The sequence below is a fragment of the Peromyscus californicus genome, unplaced genomic scaffold, assembly GCF_007827085.1.
Source record: "Peromyscus californicus insignis strain IS unplaced genomic scaffold, ASM782708v3 Scaffold_7__1_contigs__length_154581171, whole genome shotgun sequence".
Classification (NCBI taxonomy): domain Eukaryota; kingdom Metazoa; phylum Chordata; class Mammalia; order Rodentia; family Cricetidae; genus Peromyscus; species Peromyscus californicus.
In genome coordinates this window covers 84,850,221-84,864,711 of record NW_026294595.1, presented here as the reverse complement: position 1 = coordinate 84,864,711, position 14,491 = coordinate 84,850,221, and the positions used below count along the sequence as shown (strand labels likewise).

Below are 14,491 nucleotides of genomic sequence, written 5' to 3'. Positions count from 1 at the left end.
TTCTTTTCCTTTCTTTCTTTTTTTTTTTCCAGACAAGGTTTCTATGTGTAACAGTCCTGGCTGTCCTAGAACTCCCTTTGTAGACCAGGCTGACCTCCAACTCACAGAGATCCCCCTGCATCTGCCTCCCAAGTGCTAAGACTAAAGATGTGTACTGCTGTGGGATGTTCTGTATGTTACATGTGTTGCTCTGATTGGGTAATAAATAAAACACTGATTGGCCAGTAGCCAGGCAGGAAGTATAGGTGGGACAAAGAGAAGAGAATTGGGGGAAGTGGAAGTCTCAGGCAGAGAGACCTGCCAGCCACCACCATGACAAGCGAGATGTAAGGTACCAGTAAGCCACGAGCCATGTGGCAACTTATAGATTAATAGAAATGGGTTAATTTAAGATATAAGAACTAGATAACAAAAAGCCTGCCATGGCCATACAGTTTATAAGTAATATAAGTGTCTGAGTGATTATTTTATATGTGGGTTGCTGGACTGCGGGGGCTTGGTGGGACCTGGAGAGAAGCTCTCCAGCTACAGTGTACCACCACTGCCTGGCAAGAAAATACTATTTCTAAATAAGATTTATTAAAACTGATATAGTACCCCCTGCCATACAAAAGCACAAACATTATTTCAAGGACAATAACATTAACATTTTAATTGATAAAAGTAGCTCAATCTATGAACTCAGGATTTAATGACGAGATCATTGTTTAGTTTTACCTCTAGAACTTTCTGCTGTAGTCGGCCACGCTCTTCTTTTTCTTTGCCAACAAACCACATCTCCCACGGTGTCAGGCTGTTTTCCCGTAATAGCACCTGCTTCTGTTCTTGTTTATCCTGTGACTCAACTTCACAGCTACAAGGGAACAAAGTGCAGTACTTACTATCAAGAACTCTTCTTTCCACTCACAATTACTTAGCTGTACAATGAAAGCAAAATGTGATATTTCTAACAGTTGAATTTTTACAAATCCATATAAATTATTCACAATTCCTATTAAAATTATAAAGGTCAATCTTTGAAGTAGTTTATCATCAAACTGCCTTTATTTCTAAACCACACTATTTAATAAGCCATAGGAGTATCCCAAACCCAACCTATCTGTCTCAATTTAGGCATTTTTCCTTTTCCCTTTCCCTCCTTAAACAGTACAAGAGAAAAAATAATGTGCATACACACTGAGCAAATATAAAGCAAACGTGTTAACAATCCCTGATTCTGGGTAAGGGATAAACAGAAATTTTTAAGATTCTCTTTCAACTTTTTGTAAATTTGAAATTGTTTTAAAATACAAAGTTACAAAGAAAATGAAACTTATCTATTACTATATGCTTTTCTGTTTTCTCTAAGTTTTGGTGCTGCAAATTGAACTCAGGGCCTGGGGCCTGGTGCATACTAAGTATGCAGCATGAACTACAAAGAACTACACCCAACAGTTAATATTATGGTTGATTGCTTTTGCCAGTTATCTTAGAGTGTCCACAACTCTCCTGTCTGGCAGTCTCCTGTAAGTCTCCATTCCCACCATAAACATCTTCTGTAACTCTTCTGGGCAAGGAAATCTAAGAGCTGAGCGACTTAGCTAGATGCACAAAGCTCACAAAACTTAGAGAAAGCTTAACAACCAGACTCCAGTGAAAGACTGCTCAGGTCCAAAACAGCTCCAGAGATGAGGCTGTTCTGTCTTTCTTGTTAACTTATTAGTTATGTGTATGTATGTGTCTGTATGTACATGTATGTACACATGAACACAGTGCCAACAGAGGTCAGAAGAGTGTGTCGGATGCTTGAAGCTGAGTTACAGGCAGTTGTGATCATCAGCTGTGGACACTGGTACTGAGGTTAGATCCTTTGTAACAACAATGTGTGTTCTTAACTACTGAGCCCTCTCGACAGCCTTTTTAAATTGTGTGTGTGTGTGTGCGCGCGCGTGCGTGTGCGTGTGTGTGTGTGTGTGTGTGTGTGTGTGAGAGAGAGAGAGAGAGAGAGAGAGAGAGAGAGAGAGAGAAACTGATGATTAAATCTTATGCTTAGATAGACATTCTGCCAGACCCATCTCCTTCATTTCTAAAATCTAGTTTATTATAGACTTAGTTCTTTGTGTCTTTTATATTGTTCCTTCTAGCAAACAATGGCCTTACCAACTGCTTTCCATAATTTTTTCTACCTCATAGATTCAGTTTACTCATTTTCCTGCTATTATTTGTTTATTCACACCCTTATAGAATCTGTATTCTGGTAGGAATGAGACACCGTTGATGTATTAGTTATATACTTCCTTCTTTCTCAGTCTTGCAGAATGACCTTATCTTGTCCTATATAACCAAGTATCGTCACACCTTCTGGGTAATATAGCTCAGACCTTTACCTTGGGTTCCAGACTTCTTTCCACTCCTCTGACTATCAAAGTCAGTACAAAATCAATTCAATCAATTGAGCAGTCACCCTTCAGCCACCCAATAAAAGTCCACTTCTCTTACAACCCTTAGTGAAGAGTACCAGCACCCCACCCAGTTACCAAAGCCAGAAATTCCCATTTTTTTTAACTTCACATGCTCCCACACTCTACATTCATGTGGCCACTTGTTATGTCATCTCTAGAGCCTTCGTTTCTCTTCAAGCCATTCTCTTCTCCAGCCTTACAATTGCTCTGAATAGAAATGGCCTCGCCTCTCTTTCAAACCACTCTTAACAGCGGTATCCAGGTTCACCCCTTAAATGAATCCTTGTCTCATCTCAAAGTTCTTCAGTGAGTCCTTTACCTTCAGCATAAAATTCAAACTCCTGAGCAAGACACCCATGAATTGCTTCCTTCTCTTTTAGCAAACTGATCCAGACTTCCTATTTCAGGTTTGCTGAACTACAGGCTGATGAATGTGTCATGCCACTGTGCTGTCTATAGCTTTTCCCTAAAACTGAAATTCCTTTCTGTAGTAGCAAGCTTTCTTGTCAGACTATTCCCTTTTAAAAGGTTTATTTTTATTTATGTGAGTATATGTGTATGTGTGAGTTTATGTGCATCAAGTGCAAGTGCAGGTGCCAGCAGGGGACAGACGGTGTCAGATCTTCTGGAACTAAAGTTACAGGTAATTGTGAAACACCTGAAGGAGGTACTTGGAACTGAACCTGGGTCCTCTGCACCAGCAGTTAGCCCTCTTAACCACTGAGCTCTTTCTCCAGCCCAAGTCAGACTTTCTGTATTCAGATACAGTTTTGTTATTTGTAAAATGATTAATTTGGGCTTTCATTTTGATAGCAGAAGCCTTGTATATCTCGTTTATGGTCCCCTATACCCACACTAATCTGTGGCAAAACAGTAAATGTTTGCTGAATGAATCAATGTAAATAAAAATATTAAGATGGTGTTAATAACCCCCTTGATAAACATTCACTATTCCATTAAATGTTCCTGCAGAGTACGAACATTACTGGCTGGCGACTGTACTCAGCTCTTTGTATAAAAGCACCTACTTACTACAACCTCGTACCTACTACACATTTTGACAAGCGCTCTGGAGTCAACGATGTGGTTTTTGGAGGATTTTAAAGACTCCTGGCAGCAAAGTTTTGTGTGCTTGCTTCTGTGTACAGTAAGTTTCCATGGAGAGTGAGACTGCAATAATCAGTCTCAGGAAGAGGGACGAAGAATCATGGAAAATAACTGGTCCTCTGAATTTGCCCAGCACTCCAGGATGGAGGTGCTTCGCAGCCTTTGAGTTGGAAGACAGCATGCGGTGGGGGTGGGGATGGGCGGCAAAGGATTCTGAGCACCATCTCTAGGGAGTCTTGAGAAGGGCTGTGGGGGCCGGGCCTTGAGTTTACCTGGAGTGCCCCGGTAACTCCGTTCCTTCCAGGCTCTCCACCTTGGCCTCTGACTCACGGGCATCTTCGTCCACTGCCTCTTCATCCTCCCCTTCACTGTCGTCCTCGCCAAACGGAAAGCTCTGGTGGCCCAGGGGAGACAACAGGGACAGGGTGGAGTTGCTGCAGCTCAGAGGCAGCGGCGACAAGCACTCGGTCACCACCACCTCCTCCAGTCCTGGGCCCTGGGAGTCCGCTATGAGGTCGGTGACAAAGCTCGAGGAAGGTCGGGGGCCCGGCCTGCAGCAGGCCACGAAGCGGGTGCACGGAACGGGAGAGACCGCCCGCCAGGGCCCGGCCGCCTGCATCAGGACCGCCAAGTTCAAACGGCCCGAGCAGGGCCGGAGGCGCCTTCTCCCAGCAGGCGCCGCGCGCGGCCATCGGCCAATCAGCTCCGAGCCTGTTCCCCGTTGTCATAGCGACGCTTGGAGACTACGAGGCGCTTTTTCCCGGCCGGGGAAGCGTGGCTTCCGCACTCTGTAGCTGGAAGGTTCACCTCCGCGCCTCCCCGGGTCGCCAGCCAGGTCCTGGCGCCCTCCTGACTACTATGTTTGCTGTGGTGCTGTGGGCCATTTGGTACTCGACACGTGTCGATGTCACTAAGGCAGATCCTTTTAAAGGAAAAGGCAGAAGTGGGAAGCCATGATTATCCCCAGCTCCCACCCCCTTGCTCATGTAAGGTCAGGATCATAAAAAATAGCAATCGTGATTAGGTTGTTTGTTTTTATTTTGTTTTGTTTTGACATTAGGCTGCATTCTAGGGAAGAGAACTTCATCCAAGCTAAGAATCCTCTTTGGGCACAGTCTTTCACTGTATTGGCAGCATCTGTCAACTTAAACAGTTTGTCAGGGCTTGTGAACTTTTTGGTCTTTTTAAAGCGTTTGTGTCCACACTCCAGCATGTCCAAACCACAGCAGGTCATGAGCCAACTTTAAAATCCCTCATTCTTTTAGGCATTTTTCTAGGGCCTCGAGGCACTTTTAGGGGTTGGGGATCTAGATGAAGCCCTCAAGGAAAAGTTGTCCTACACTGAAACCGGGCTTGTTATTCATACTCACTAAACTGCGTACACTTGTAAACACAGCTTTTGTCTGGCTCCTAATGAACATTACTGTCAGAAACAACACAAGTGAAAAATGAGACTGACAGCATGCAACTTTAATGATCAAAGATACAAAATCTGATGAAATTTGTATCTGTAGACTTTTCACAAGGCAGTTAGACATGGTAAAAAATACTAGCACTCAAAGATGAGGCAAAGGTTACAGTGACTATAACATGACATGCTAGCAGGGTTATATAGCCCTGGGGTACAGCACTATTTTCTTCAAATTTTCAGTAAAAACAATGACATTGAAGACAATTGTACAACTGACTAAGAAAAGTGATTTAGTAGAATTATTTTTATGCTTTACACCAGTTATTCAGTATTGGCATATCTAGTTTAAACCTTTTATCAGAAAACATCCTGAGTATCAGTAACTCAGAGACACTGAAATACCTTACAGCTTCATAAAGATGGAAGCTTGAGAAACAATTTCCCAATAGAAATAACCTAAAGGTTTTGGGGAAGAGGAAGGAAACTGGCTTTGAACCAGTAGTTTTCCCCTTAATAAAATATACTAAAATAAGCTATTTGACCACAATGACCTTAATTTGGTCTTCTCTAAACCATTATCATATTTTTTCATTAATCCTTAGCTCTACCTCAGGACCTGGCATCAATGGTAATCCCTTTTAAACCCTGGCAGTTTCCCACATTAAACCTCTTGGTGTGAGAATCTTATATACTTCCTTTACCCCCTTTGTGTTTTATTAAAGCATTCTTGATACTCTAGGATCATTGTGCCCACCAAGTTCATTGCACTTTAGCAATACTGGAGCCTTAAATGCTACAAGGCAGTTACATGGCCTGCAGCTATGTTTATTTGAATGTAATAAGGTTCCACAAATGGTCTATTTTTACATTGCTTTTTTGTTACTTGGGCTGAGAAGCAATAGTCAAGATTGGTAGGATTATATGAATTATCCCCCCTTTTAAATTACAGAGTACAGACTTAATCATGTCTTCTTGATATTCACTTATTTTCACTTTAATCAGTTTTAATTGGTATGGGAACCTTCTGTAAAAGTGACTTTTGCTTAAAAATATGTAACTATATTACAAAACTAATACCTTTGTCAGCCTTATGACAGTTTTATGGTATGGCTTTGAAAATGTCTTTCTTCACATACTGAAGTATTAACAGATGAAGTAATATGATGTTTTAGCTTGCCTCAAAATAATCCAAGAGGCAGAGGGACTGAAGAGGCTTAGTGAATGTGACGATGCCAAGATTTATTGTGTGCTATGAGCAATTGTTAAAGTTGTAGTAGGTACTTGGTGAAAGGTGTAGGTGAGGGGTAATTAATTATACTGTGCTTTCTGCTATAAAGATTACCAATATTCAGAGTTTAACATAACCTTATACTAGATCCAGAATTAGGATGAATGGGACTAGGGGTATGACTTGGTCAGTAAAGTACCTACCTCGCAAGCATGAGGACCTGAATTCAATTCCCAGCACCCACGTAAAACTGCTGAGTGTAGTGGCACAAGCTTGGGCCAATCAGTCTAGCTAACCAGCCAGTCTAGCCTAATCAGTGAGCTTCAAACTAATGAGAGAACCTGTCCCAATGGAGGTGGACAGCTTCCTTGACGATGTCTCTTGCATACACCCACACATAAGATAAAATATAAACACAGAGAGAACTGGGTTCTGGTTTGGATGGTATGTGTTTCGAGGATTTACTGAAATTGGCTGTGGTTTATCATTTGTCTTCTTATTTGAAAAAGGAGGGGTTTTCTAAGCATCTAGGCAACTGATGGCCTTTAGTGTCCTGCAGGTTAATCATCTGTCTGTAAATAAAGATCTAATTAATAGGGTCCTCTTAAATATCACAATTTATTTTCAACTATGGTTCGGTTTGGGATAGAACTTTACTTCTAATTTCAGTACAGTGTCCTAGACTTTTATAGATAGCATGAAAATTGTGTTTTCCAGTGGTTATTTCCAACAACTCTTCTAATATTCTCTGCTTAAAAATTTTAGTATCCTACCAGGTGGCGGTGGCACACGCCTTTAATCCCAGCACTTGAGAGGCAGAGCCAGGCGGATCTCTGTGAGTTCAAAGCCAGCCTGGTCTACAGAGAGATCCAGGGCAGGCACCAAAACTACACAGAGAAACCCTGTCTCAGAAAAAAACAAAATTTAAGTATCCCATGTGTAATACTAAGTATACTCAGTAATATATTTAGTTATAAATTAAGAGTTAGACTGCTTTCTAGAAACTTGTAATCATTTAAAACACTGTGTACAATGCTATATTTAATAATTTCTAGCACAGTTTACCACATACTTTATATAGCTATAGCCCTGGCTGTCCTGGAACTCTGTAGACCAGGCTGGCCTTGAACTAACAGAGATCCACCTGCTTCTGCCTTCCAAGTGCTGGGATTAAAGGCATGTTCCACCATGCTTGGCCTATTTCTTAAAAGAACAAAATGAACAGTTTTCAATAACTTGAATTTTAGGAAGAAAGCCTTTAATTGGGATTTTCTTACCAAGTTATGATTTAATATTTATCAGATGTGTAAATATACATTTTATTTAAGCTGTAAATAGATGACCTTACAAAATTACAACACACAGTAAATAAATCCCTCCCACATTTTATACAAACTACATGATTTCAATATACAAAGATTCTGTTTTTATTCCACTGACAATTTACAACCAAGACTATTTACAATGCAAAAAAAAAACCCAAAACAAAACAAAAAAACAAAAAACCACACACAAAAACATGTATATAAACCACAATTTAACATTCTGCTACTGGCAGTCACTATAGTTTAGGAGGTAGCTTTAATTAAACGAAATGAACAGAAGCCACATTTCCCAACTCATGTTCTAAAAATAATTTACATAAGATAAAAATTCATCATATGCACAGTATATACAGTCTAATCATCAAACTGCAATCTAGCTTAAGTTTTTGTTTAACCAGGCAATGGGTTTGCTACTGACTTAACACAGTGTTAAGCCTCCTTATTGGAACATATCAGAAGCTTATAGGTAAGAATCAAGTCAATTAAAAAACTTTAAAGACACAGGACAAGCTTTGATCCCCCAACTCTTACTATGTGTCTTGTTTAACCAAAGCATAGCAACTGAGCTATGGGATGGGCTTTTAAAAAAATTGCTGGATGGGAAAAACGTATGGAAGTTTTCATATACCATCACAGGAGACTCTAGCTCACTAAAAAATAAACGTTAAGTGCTTTGTGTCATGACTACTACCAATTTCTTCCAATTAAATAAAATTACCCAAATTTACTTCCTGTATAATCCAAACTAAAGATAACACATCAACAAAATTGGAAATGTCAGTGCAGCCAATGACATTAGGAAGTGTCTGTTAATGAGAACATCACATAAAGCCATCAAACCGCTTGGTTACTATTAAAATCTCAATATTACTTAGTAGTTAGTCATCTCTACTAAGCCCACATAGCAATGTGCTTTTTGCTTTGCCCTAGTACCTGACTGTAAAACACTGAGGGGGGAAAAAATCACCATGATTTCATCAAAGCAATGTATAATGAACAAAAACAAATGTTTTGCTATTTTTTAAAAAATATAACAGCTGTTAATATTGTCTTTAAAACATCTTCAGGTTTTAGATTTAAAAATCATTTGAACAAAACCTTTGATTTATGGACACAGAAAAAAACATGAAGGTAATGCCTGTTTGAACTCTCATAGCTCTAGCTGGGAGACAATCCCTTTTTTGGCCCTGAAGTAAGTCGTCCTGAGATTAATGATGAAACATTAGGTAAAATTAGCAAGACTTTTTTTCAGTTTTATAAGTTCACATTTTCAATTAAAAAATATTAACAGCTGTCCTTTATCTTGTGCTTAATTCAGAAACAGTTTGAACTTTGCACCTGATGAATCAGAAAAAAACAAAACTAATTTTATATTGCTATGCCATACATCAAATCATTTTTAAGTTGTATTTATTTCAATCAGACCACACATCGCTGGGACATTGCATTTTTTTCACCAATATATAATTTAGGCACCCATTCTTCACAAATGTCCAGTTTGAGAAATAAACTGCCACCTTCCTCCTCTTCTGAGTGACACCAGGCAGTGATTACAGAAGTGCTTCCCAGATGAGAGGTCAAAAGACAGACAGCTCACTCTATGAGCACTGTGATTTGGTTGATGGGGGAAATGGTTTACAGACACAGTAGTTCAGTCTCTGACTCTTGGTAGATTATAAGCATAGCGTACCAGAGGGAATCCACGACTCTGGTAGAAGCAGGCTCGTCCACAGGCCTGCACCTGGTCAGAACTGTCTGAGACAAAGGAATCTTCTTCATCTGCATAGTCAGAGTGGGCTGACTGTGTGCCACAGTCAGACCAATAGCCCTCTGGTCTTTGGCAAGAGGCCACTGTCAACACAGGACAACTGTGTGATTTTATTAAGTGTTTGCAGGATACTGGTTTTGTCAAAAGAAATGACTCACAACAGTCGCACACGGTCAGGTTACCCTGCAAGTGGGAATACATGCCACAGTCATAGTAGAAATCCTGTTCCCCACAACCACCTTGGCTGCTGATGGAAACCGAAACAGATCCATGTTTCCTGGTAATGCGCCGTTTCAGTAGCTTCCAGTCTTCTTTAAACTTTGGGTTGAAGAAAACATACAGGACTGGATTCAGGCAAGCAGGCAATGGGAAGAATATCAGTGTAACAGACTTCATTATTTCGGGGCTGATAGAGATTGCCGTGATCAATGGTGCAAAGGAGAAAAACGCAACGGGGCAGAAAAAGATGCAGTTGGTGAAGATCAACCAAGCAACGTGCTTAATCATGCTAGACTGTGAGTTTTCTGACAGATCTTCTTTCTCCAAGTTGCAATACAGTTTAGTGTAGATAATGGCCATTAATAAAAACGCTAGTGAGTTTAACAGCACTAAGGTCACAGTAAATCCTAACGATGGGGTTTCTCCTGTAGGAAACGGCAAGCACAAGGGGGATGCAGAATATTCCCCTCCGTGGAAAAGGGGGAAGCAGCCTGCTATGGCAGCACCCAGGAAAGCTAAGAAGGCAGCGACCCGAAACTGTTTAAGGTGACTGCTCTTCCCGTTTTTCATGATTTCCTTTGCAGATAAGCTTCTCTCCACAGCTGCCAGCATTAACAGGAAGACGGCGCTCTCTGAGGAGAAGACCGCCAGAGACCCAGCTACCTTGCAGCCACTGCCGGTCTCCCACCAAATGCCAAATTCGGCAAATCGGCCCCAAGACACGGCATCAAGAAAAGTAAGGATGCCAGTATAGATGCCCATAAGTAAGTTAGACACAGAAATCAGGCCTATGAAGAGTGTGGAGGCAGGCAGTGACGAGCAAGATGCAAACACTGTGACAAGGACCAGCAGGTTGAAAAGCAAGGCGACCAGGAAAATAAACCACACTGTAAGGCGGATCATCCAGCTCCCCAGCAGATATTCACAGGGCTTGAAAGCACCTAGAAATGAGAAAGAAAGGGTACAATGAAAGACAGCTGGAGAACACTGTGGATCACACGGTCTGGCTTAGCAATGAAATCCAGAATAAGCCTGCCTGCCACCTGCAAAATCAAACATTACCACTTCTAAGATATTATAGTCACAGACTAGCTCACTTAAAAATAAATTGCCCTTAATTTTTGAAATTTTGAAATTAAATATCTGGTAAGGTCACATGGAGATAACTGAAAGAAAATGTCACTTTAGGTAAAATTAACACAGGTAGCACAATGTCTAGCAAATAAAAGGTACTTGGTCCAAATTCTGAACCTCTGTAATCAGAGAGCCTGTATCTTGCTGTCCTTCCTCTCATACTCTACAGACCCCATCCTATCCCTTGTGGACAGTCAATGCCTGTCTCAGGGATATGTGCAGCTTACACAGAACCACATGCTTAATATACTTAAGCAGCTGCCAGGTATATTGTTAATTTCAGTAAATACGACCACCCTTTTTTTACTAGTCTCTACATACTTTATAACCATGTATGTATGTACACATATTTCTTTAACACATTTTTGCCCATTTCTCATGACTTTCAAAGGCAACCTGAAGAGGCAGATTAAGACAGATACAGTTAATCTGATCTTCAAAGAAACTGACATTTGAAAGCCTTTAATTGACTTGACAAAGGTTACTCACTAAGCTAACAGAGCTAAGATTAAATCGCATAGATATTAATTCTTTATAATAAACAGACTAGGTTTCAATGAATACTCATTTAGTAGCTGAACTGTTTGTGTTTTTTTTTTTTTTAACTTTTTCTTGATGGGGTCTTCCTATGCTCTAGCTGTTCTGGAATTTGCTGTATAGACCAAGCTAACCTAGAACTCAGAGATCAGCCTGATTCTGCCTCCCAAATGCTGGAATTCAAGGTATAAGCCATCGTTCTGGCTGAATTATTTATCTTAGTTATTAATTTTCACATGCTAATTATATCACAAATAATAAGTGTTTTGTTTAAAAATTCAAAAATAAAAAATTTGACTATGAAGCTGAACAAAACTATATACTGTAGCTGGTTAAAGGCATATTTTATTTTCCTGAGCAGTCATGGAAATTTAAACATCCAATAAAGTATCTTATTTTTAAACAGTATTTATTAAAAATTATATTTGTATTTATTTATTTTGCATTTAGAGGGTATGCATGCCACAGTGCATGCATGGAAGTCAGAAGGCAACTTGCTAGCCTTGATTCTCTCCTTCTACCATGTATTTCTGGGGGTTGAACTTAGGTCATCAGACTTAGCAGTAAGCCTCCTTACCCTCTCAGCCATTTCATCATCCCCATCTTAATCATATAAAGTCAATTCTATACAATTTTTGATTTCCACATAACATAAACTTTTGAAACTGTGTTGTACTACCCTCAGGAAATTCTACACGAAAGCACTTTATTGCCTTTATTTCTGAGTCAGAACTCAGCCCTCTATAAAAAGAAGAGCAGGGCTGGGCAAGGTGGAGCATACCTTTCATCAGCAGAGTCAGGTGATTTCTGAGTTTGCAGCCAACCTGGTCTACACAGTGAGTTCCAGGCAAACCAGAAATACATAGTGAGACCCTGTCTCAAACACAACACAACAAAACAACAAACAAACAAACAAACAACAACAGAACAATAACAACCAACACAAGCCAGAAGAGAGCTCTTCTGGCAGGAATGCCATCCTTGGGCAACTGTTTCTCAGATGGGTAGGGCTACTTTCCTAACAACTGGACTCTGTCTTTGGAAGCCTACTGCTTCCTGCATCTGATTCCACAGAAGGATCTGGATTCTACTCCAGACTGCTTCTATCTTAGAATATCTGTCATATTTATGTGTTTCTATAGCTCAGCTGGGGAGAAATCCATCTTCTTTGGTAGATTAGGCAGATTATGCCATAACAACAACAACCAAATATGCGACATCAGTTTAATAACTTTCACAAAACTAATAAGATAAAGGAAGTAAGTGAGAAAAAAAGATAAGATGGACTGTGGTGGTGGCACATGCCTTTAATCCCAGCACTCAGTGTAGGCAAAGGCAAGCAGATCTCTGTGAGTTTGAGGCCAGCCTGGTCTACAGAGTGGGTTCCCAGGCATCCAGGATTGTTACACAGAGAAACCCTGTCTCTAAAAACATTACCAAAAAAAAAAAAAAAAAAAGAGCTAGGAGATAGCTCAGCTGGTTAAAGTGCCTGCTGCACAAGAACATGGACCAGAGTTTAGATCCCCAACATCCTCATAAAAAGCCCTGGCATAGAGGCATGTGTCTGTTTCTCCAGCAATGGAGGAGGTGGTGGCAGACAGGTGGATCCCTCTAGTTCACTAGCCAGTTGGTCTAGCTAAATCAGTGCATTCCAGGTTCAGTAAGAGACCCTGACTCAAAAAATATGGTGGGGTAAATTGATATTGACCTCTGGCCTACACACACACACACACACACACACACACACACACACACACACACACACACACATATTGCACACACCCACTTGAGCACATCTCTGTTGAACCCCGGAAGTGATTTTCCGAAGTAGTTCTCCAAAGAGCATTAGGCTGAATTTGAACAATAGCTTTTATCAGGTTATCTAATCCCTCCTCTACCAACAGCTATCACATCCATGCCCAGACATATATTTACCCAGCGTTACTGAAAGTGAAAAATTACAGCCACAGAGGTGGGGCACTACCTGTTGAAGGTGTACAGTGGATAATTATTTGGCTGTGTTCTTCATTTTCAGCAGTGCTAGTGACATTTGCTGCATCAGCGGCACCTGAATACAAAACAAAGTACATCGAATTCAGAAGATACACAGTTTGAAAGGACCAAATTCCCTCTACAGTGTTTCTTTTATGTGACTAATACAAGATTCGCTTATATGAGGCTTGACAGCATTAAAGATGCTGGTAAAAAGTACTGGGGGGAGGGAGCTGGGGGAATGGGAAGGGCATCATGGTTGGATATGAACAAGATACATTATATACATATATGAAATTGTCAAAGAATACATAAAATATTCTTTTTTTATGCAGGTAGCACAGTAAATGCTACTTTCCTCACAGATTTCATTCTGATCCTTTTCAAATTGATTACAACACAGACAGGTTGATTAATGCCTTAGGGAGGTGTCTATTTCTCAGAGTGGGCACACTTGCCTTTCTCCTTTGTTACACTGTGGTCTTGGAGGCTGCTATCTTCGGTGTTTAAATTTGCATAAGAGTCACACCCCCAAAATGCACAACACTGATAAGCATATGGTACTGATAGAGACCTGGGAAAAGAATTGTAAAACACACACTGAATACCAGATTTGCAGACAGGACTTAAGTCCTGCAAAAACACTGAAGCCAGCCAAGGCACCAGAAACAGCTGGCATATGCTTTCAGTTGGCTATGCATCTTCCCCAGACCAGTTTCCTCATCTATGAAAAGAGTTCTGGTAAACCTCAAGAACACAGCTGGAGGCCCCCCTTTTATGAGTTGTTTCTTAATGTCTGGATGGAAATTAAGTCGTATGTTAAAAATTTCATAACCATGCAGCAATCAAAATATCTCAGTGATCCTTTAATATGGGTTTGAAGCATAGGAAATGGATAGTTTATTTAAAATCAATACCCCAGGTCATCTGTAGCTTTGTTCATATAAACAAAGTGAATATGCTCAAGCCCTTTGCTGCATCTAATGAACCCCTACAAATCTGCAGTCTCTAGGACAGGTGATGGCACTGTGCCAGCTTCCTGTCAGTTCACACTTGGGACATTTCCAGTATCTTGTTGCTAATGACAAGTCCATTAAAAAAAAAAAAATCTGACAAACATCTTTATGAGAGTATCCAGAGCTTAATTCATGCTCTTGACAACTATGGGATAGTGTTCAGGTTCTATTTTCACCAAATTTACAAGGACAGAGGTAGAAAATACTCCTAAATTACAACCTACCAGAAAAAACCTGGAAACCACAGGGGAAGAGAAAAACAAGAGGCTCAGTAATTTGGGGTCTACCATAACTACCAGAAGGAAGAGTGGGC

The 14,491-nt window shown here is 40.4% G+C and overlaps 2 protein-coding genes across 9 annotated transcripts in view; both read right to left on the bottom strand.

Annotated features, from left to right (window-relative positions):
• The window catches only part of Ccdc34 (coiled-coil domain containing 34), a 128,182-nt gene extending 123,949 nt beyond the window's left edge, over window positions 1–4,233 (bottom strand). For 3 of the 4 annotated variants that reach the window (XM_052726129.1, XM_052726128.1, XM_052726130.1), the window contains exons 1-2: window positions 3,821–4,233; window positions 718–853 (exon numbers count right to left, since the gene is read on the bottom strand). In XM_052726129.1, the coding sequence (XP_052582089.1) occupies window positions 718–853; window positions 3,821–4,167 (483 nt within the window). In that variant the 5' untranslated portion in view covers window positions 4,168–4,233. The remainder of the gene's footprint in view (window positions 1–717; window positions 854–3,820) is intronic. The other variant, XM_052726127.1, reaches the window with a different exon arrangement.
• A 3,190-nt stretch (window positions 4,234–7,423) lies between these two features.
• The window catches only part of Lgr4 (leucine rich repeat containing G protein-coupled receptor 4), a 100,331-nt gene continuing 93,263 nt past the window's right edge, over window positions 7,424–14,491 (bottom strand). For all 5 annotated transcript variants that reach the window (XM_052726122.1, XM_052726123.1, XM_052726126.1 and 2 more), the window contains exons 16-18: window positions 13,621–13,736; window positions 13,155–13,238; window positions 7,424–10,440 (exon numbers count right to left, since the gene is read on the bottom strand). In XM_052726122.1, coding sequence (XP_052582082.1) covers window positions 9,164–10,440; window positions 13,155–13,238; window positions 13,621–13,736 — 1,477 coding nt within the window. In that variant the 3' untranslated portion in view covers window positions 7,424–9,163. The remainder of the gene's footprint in view (window positions 10,441–13,154; window positions 13,239–13,620; window positions 13,737–14,491) is intronic.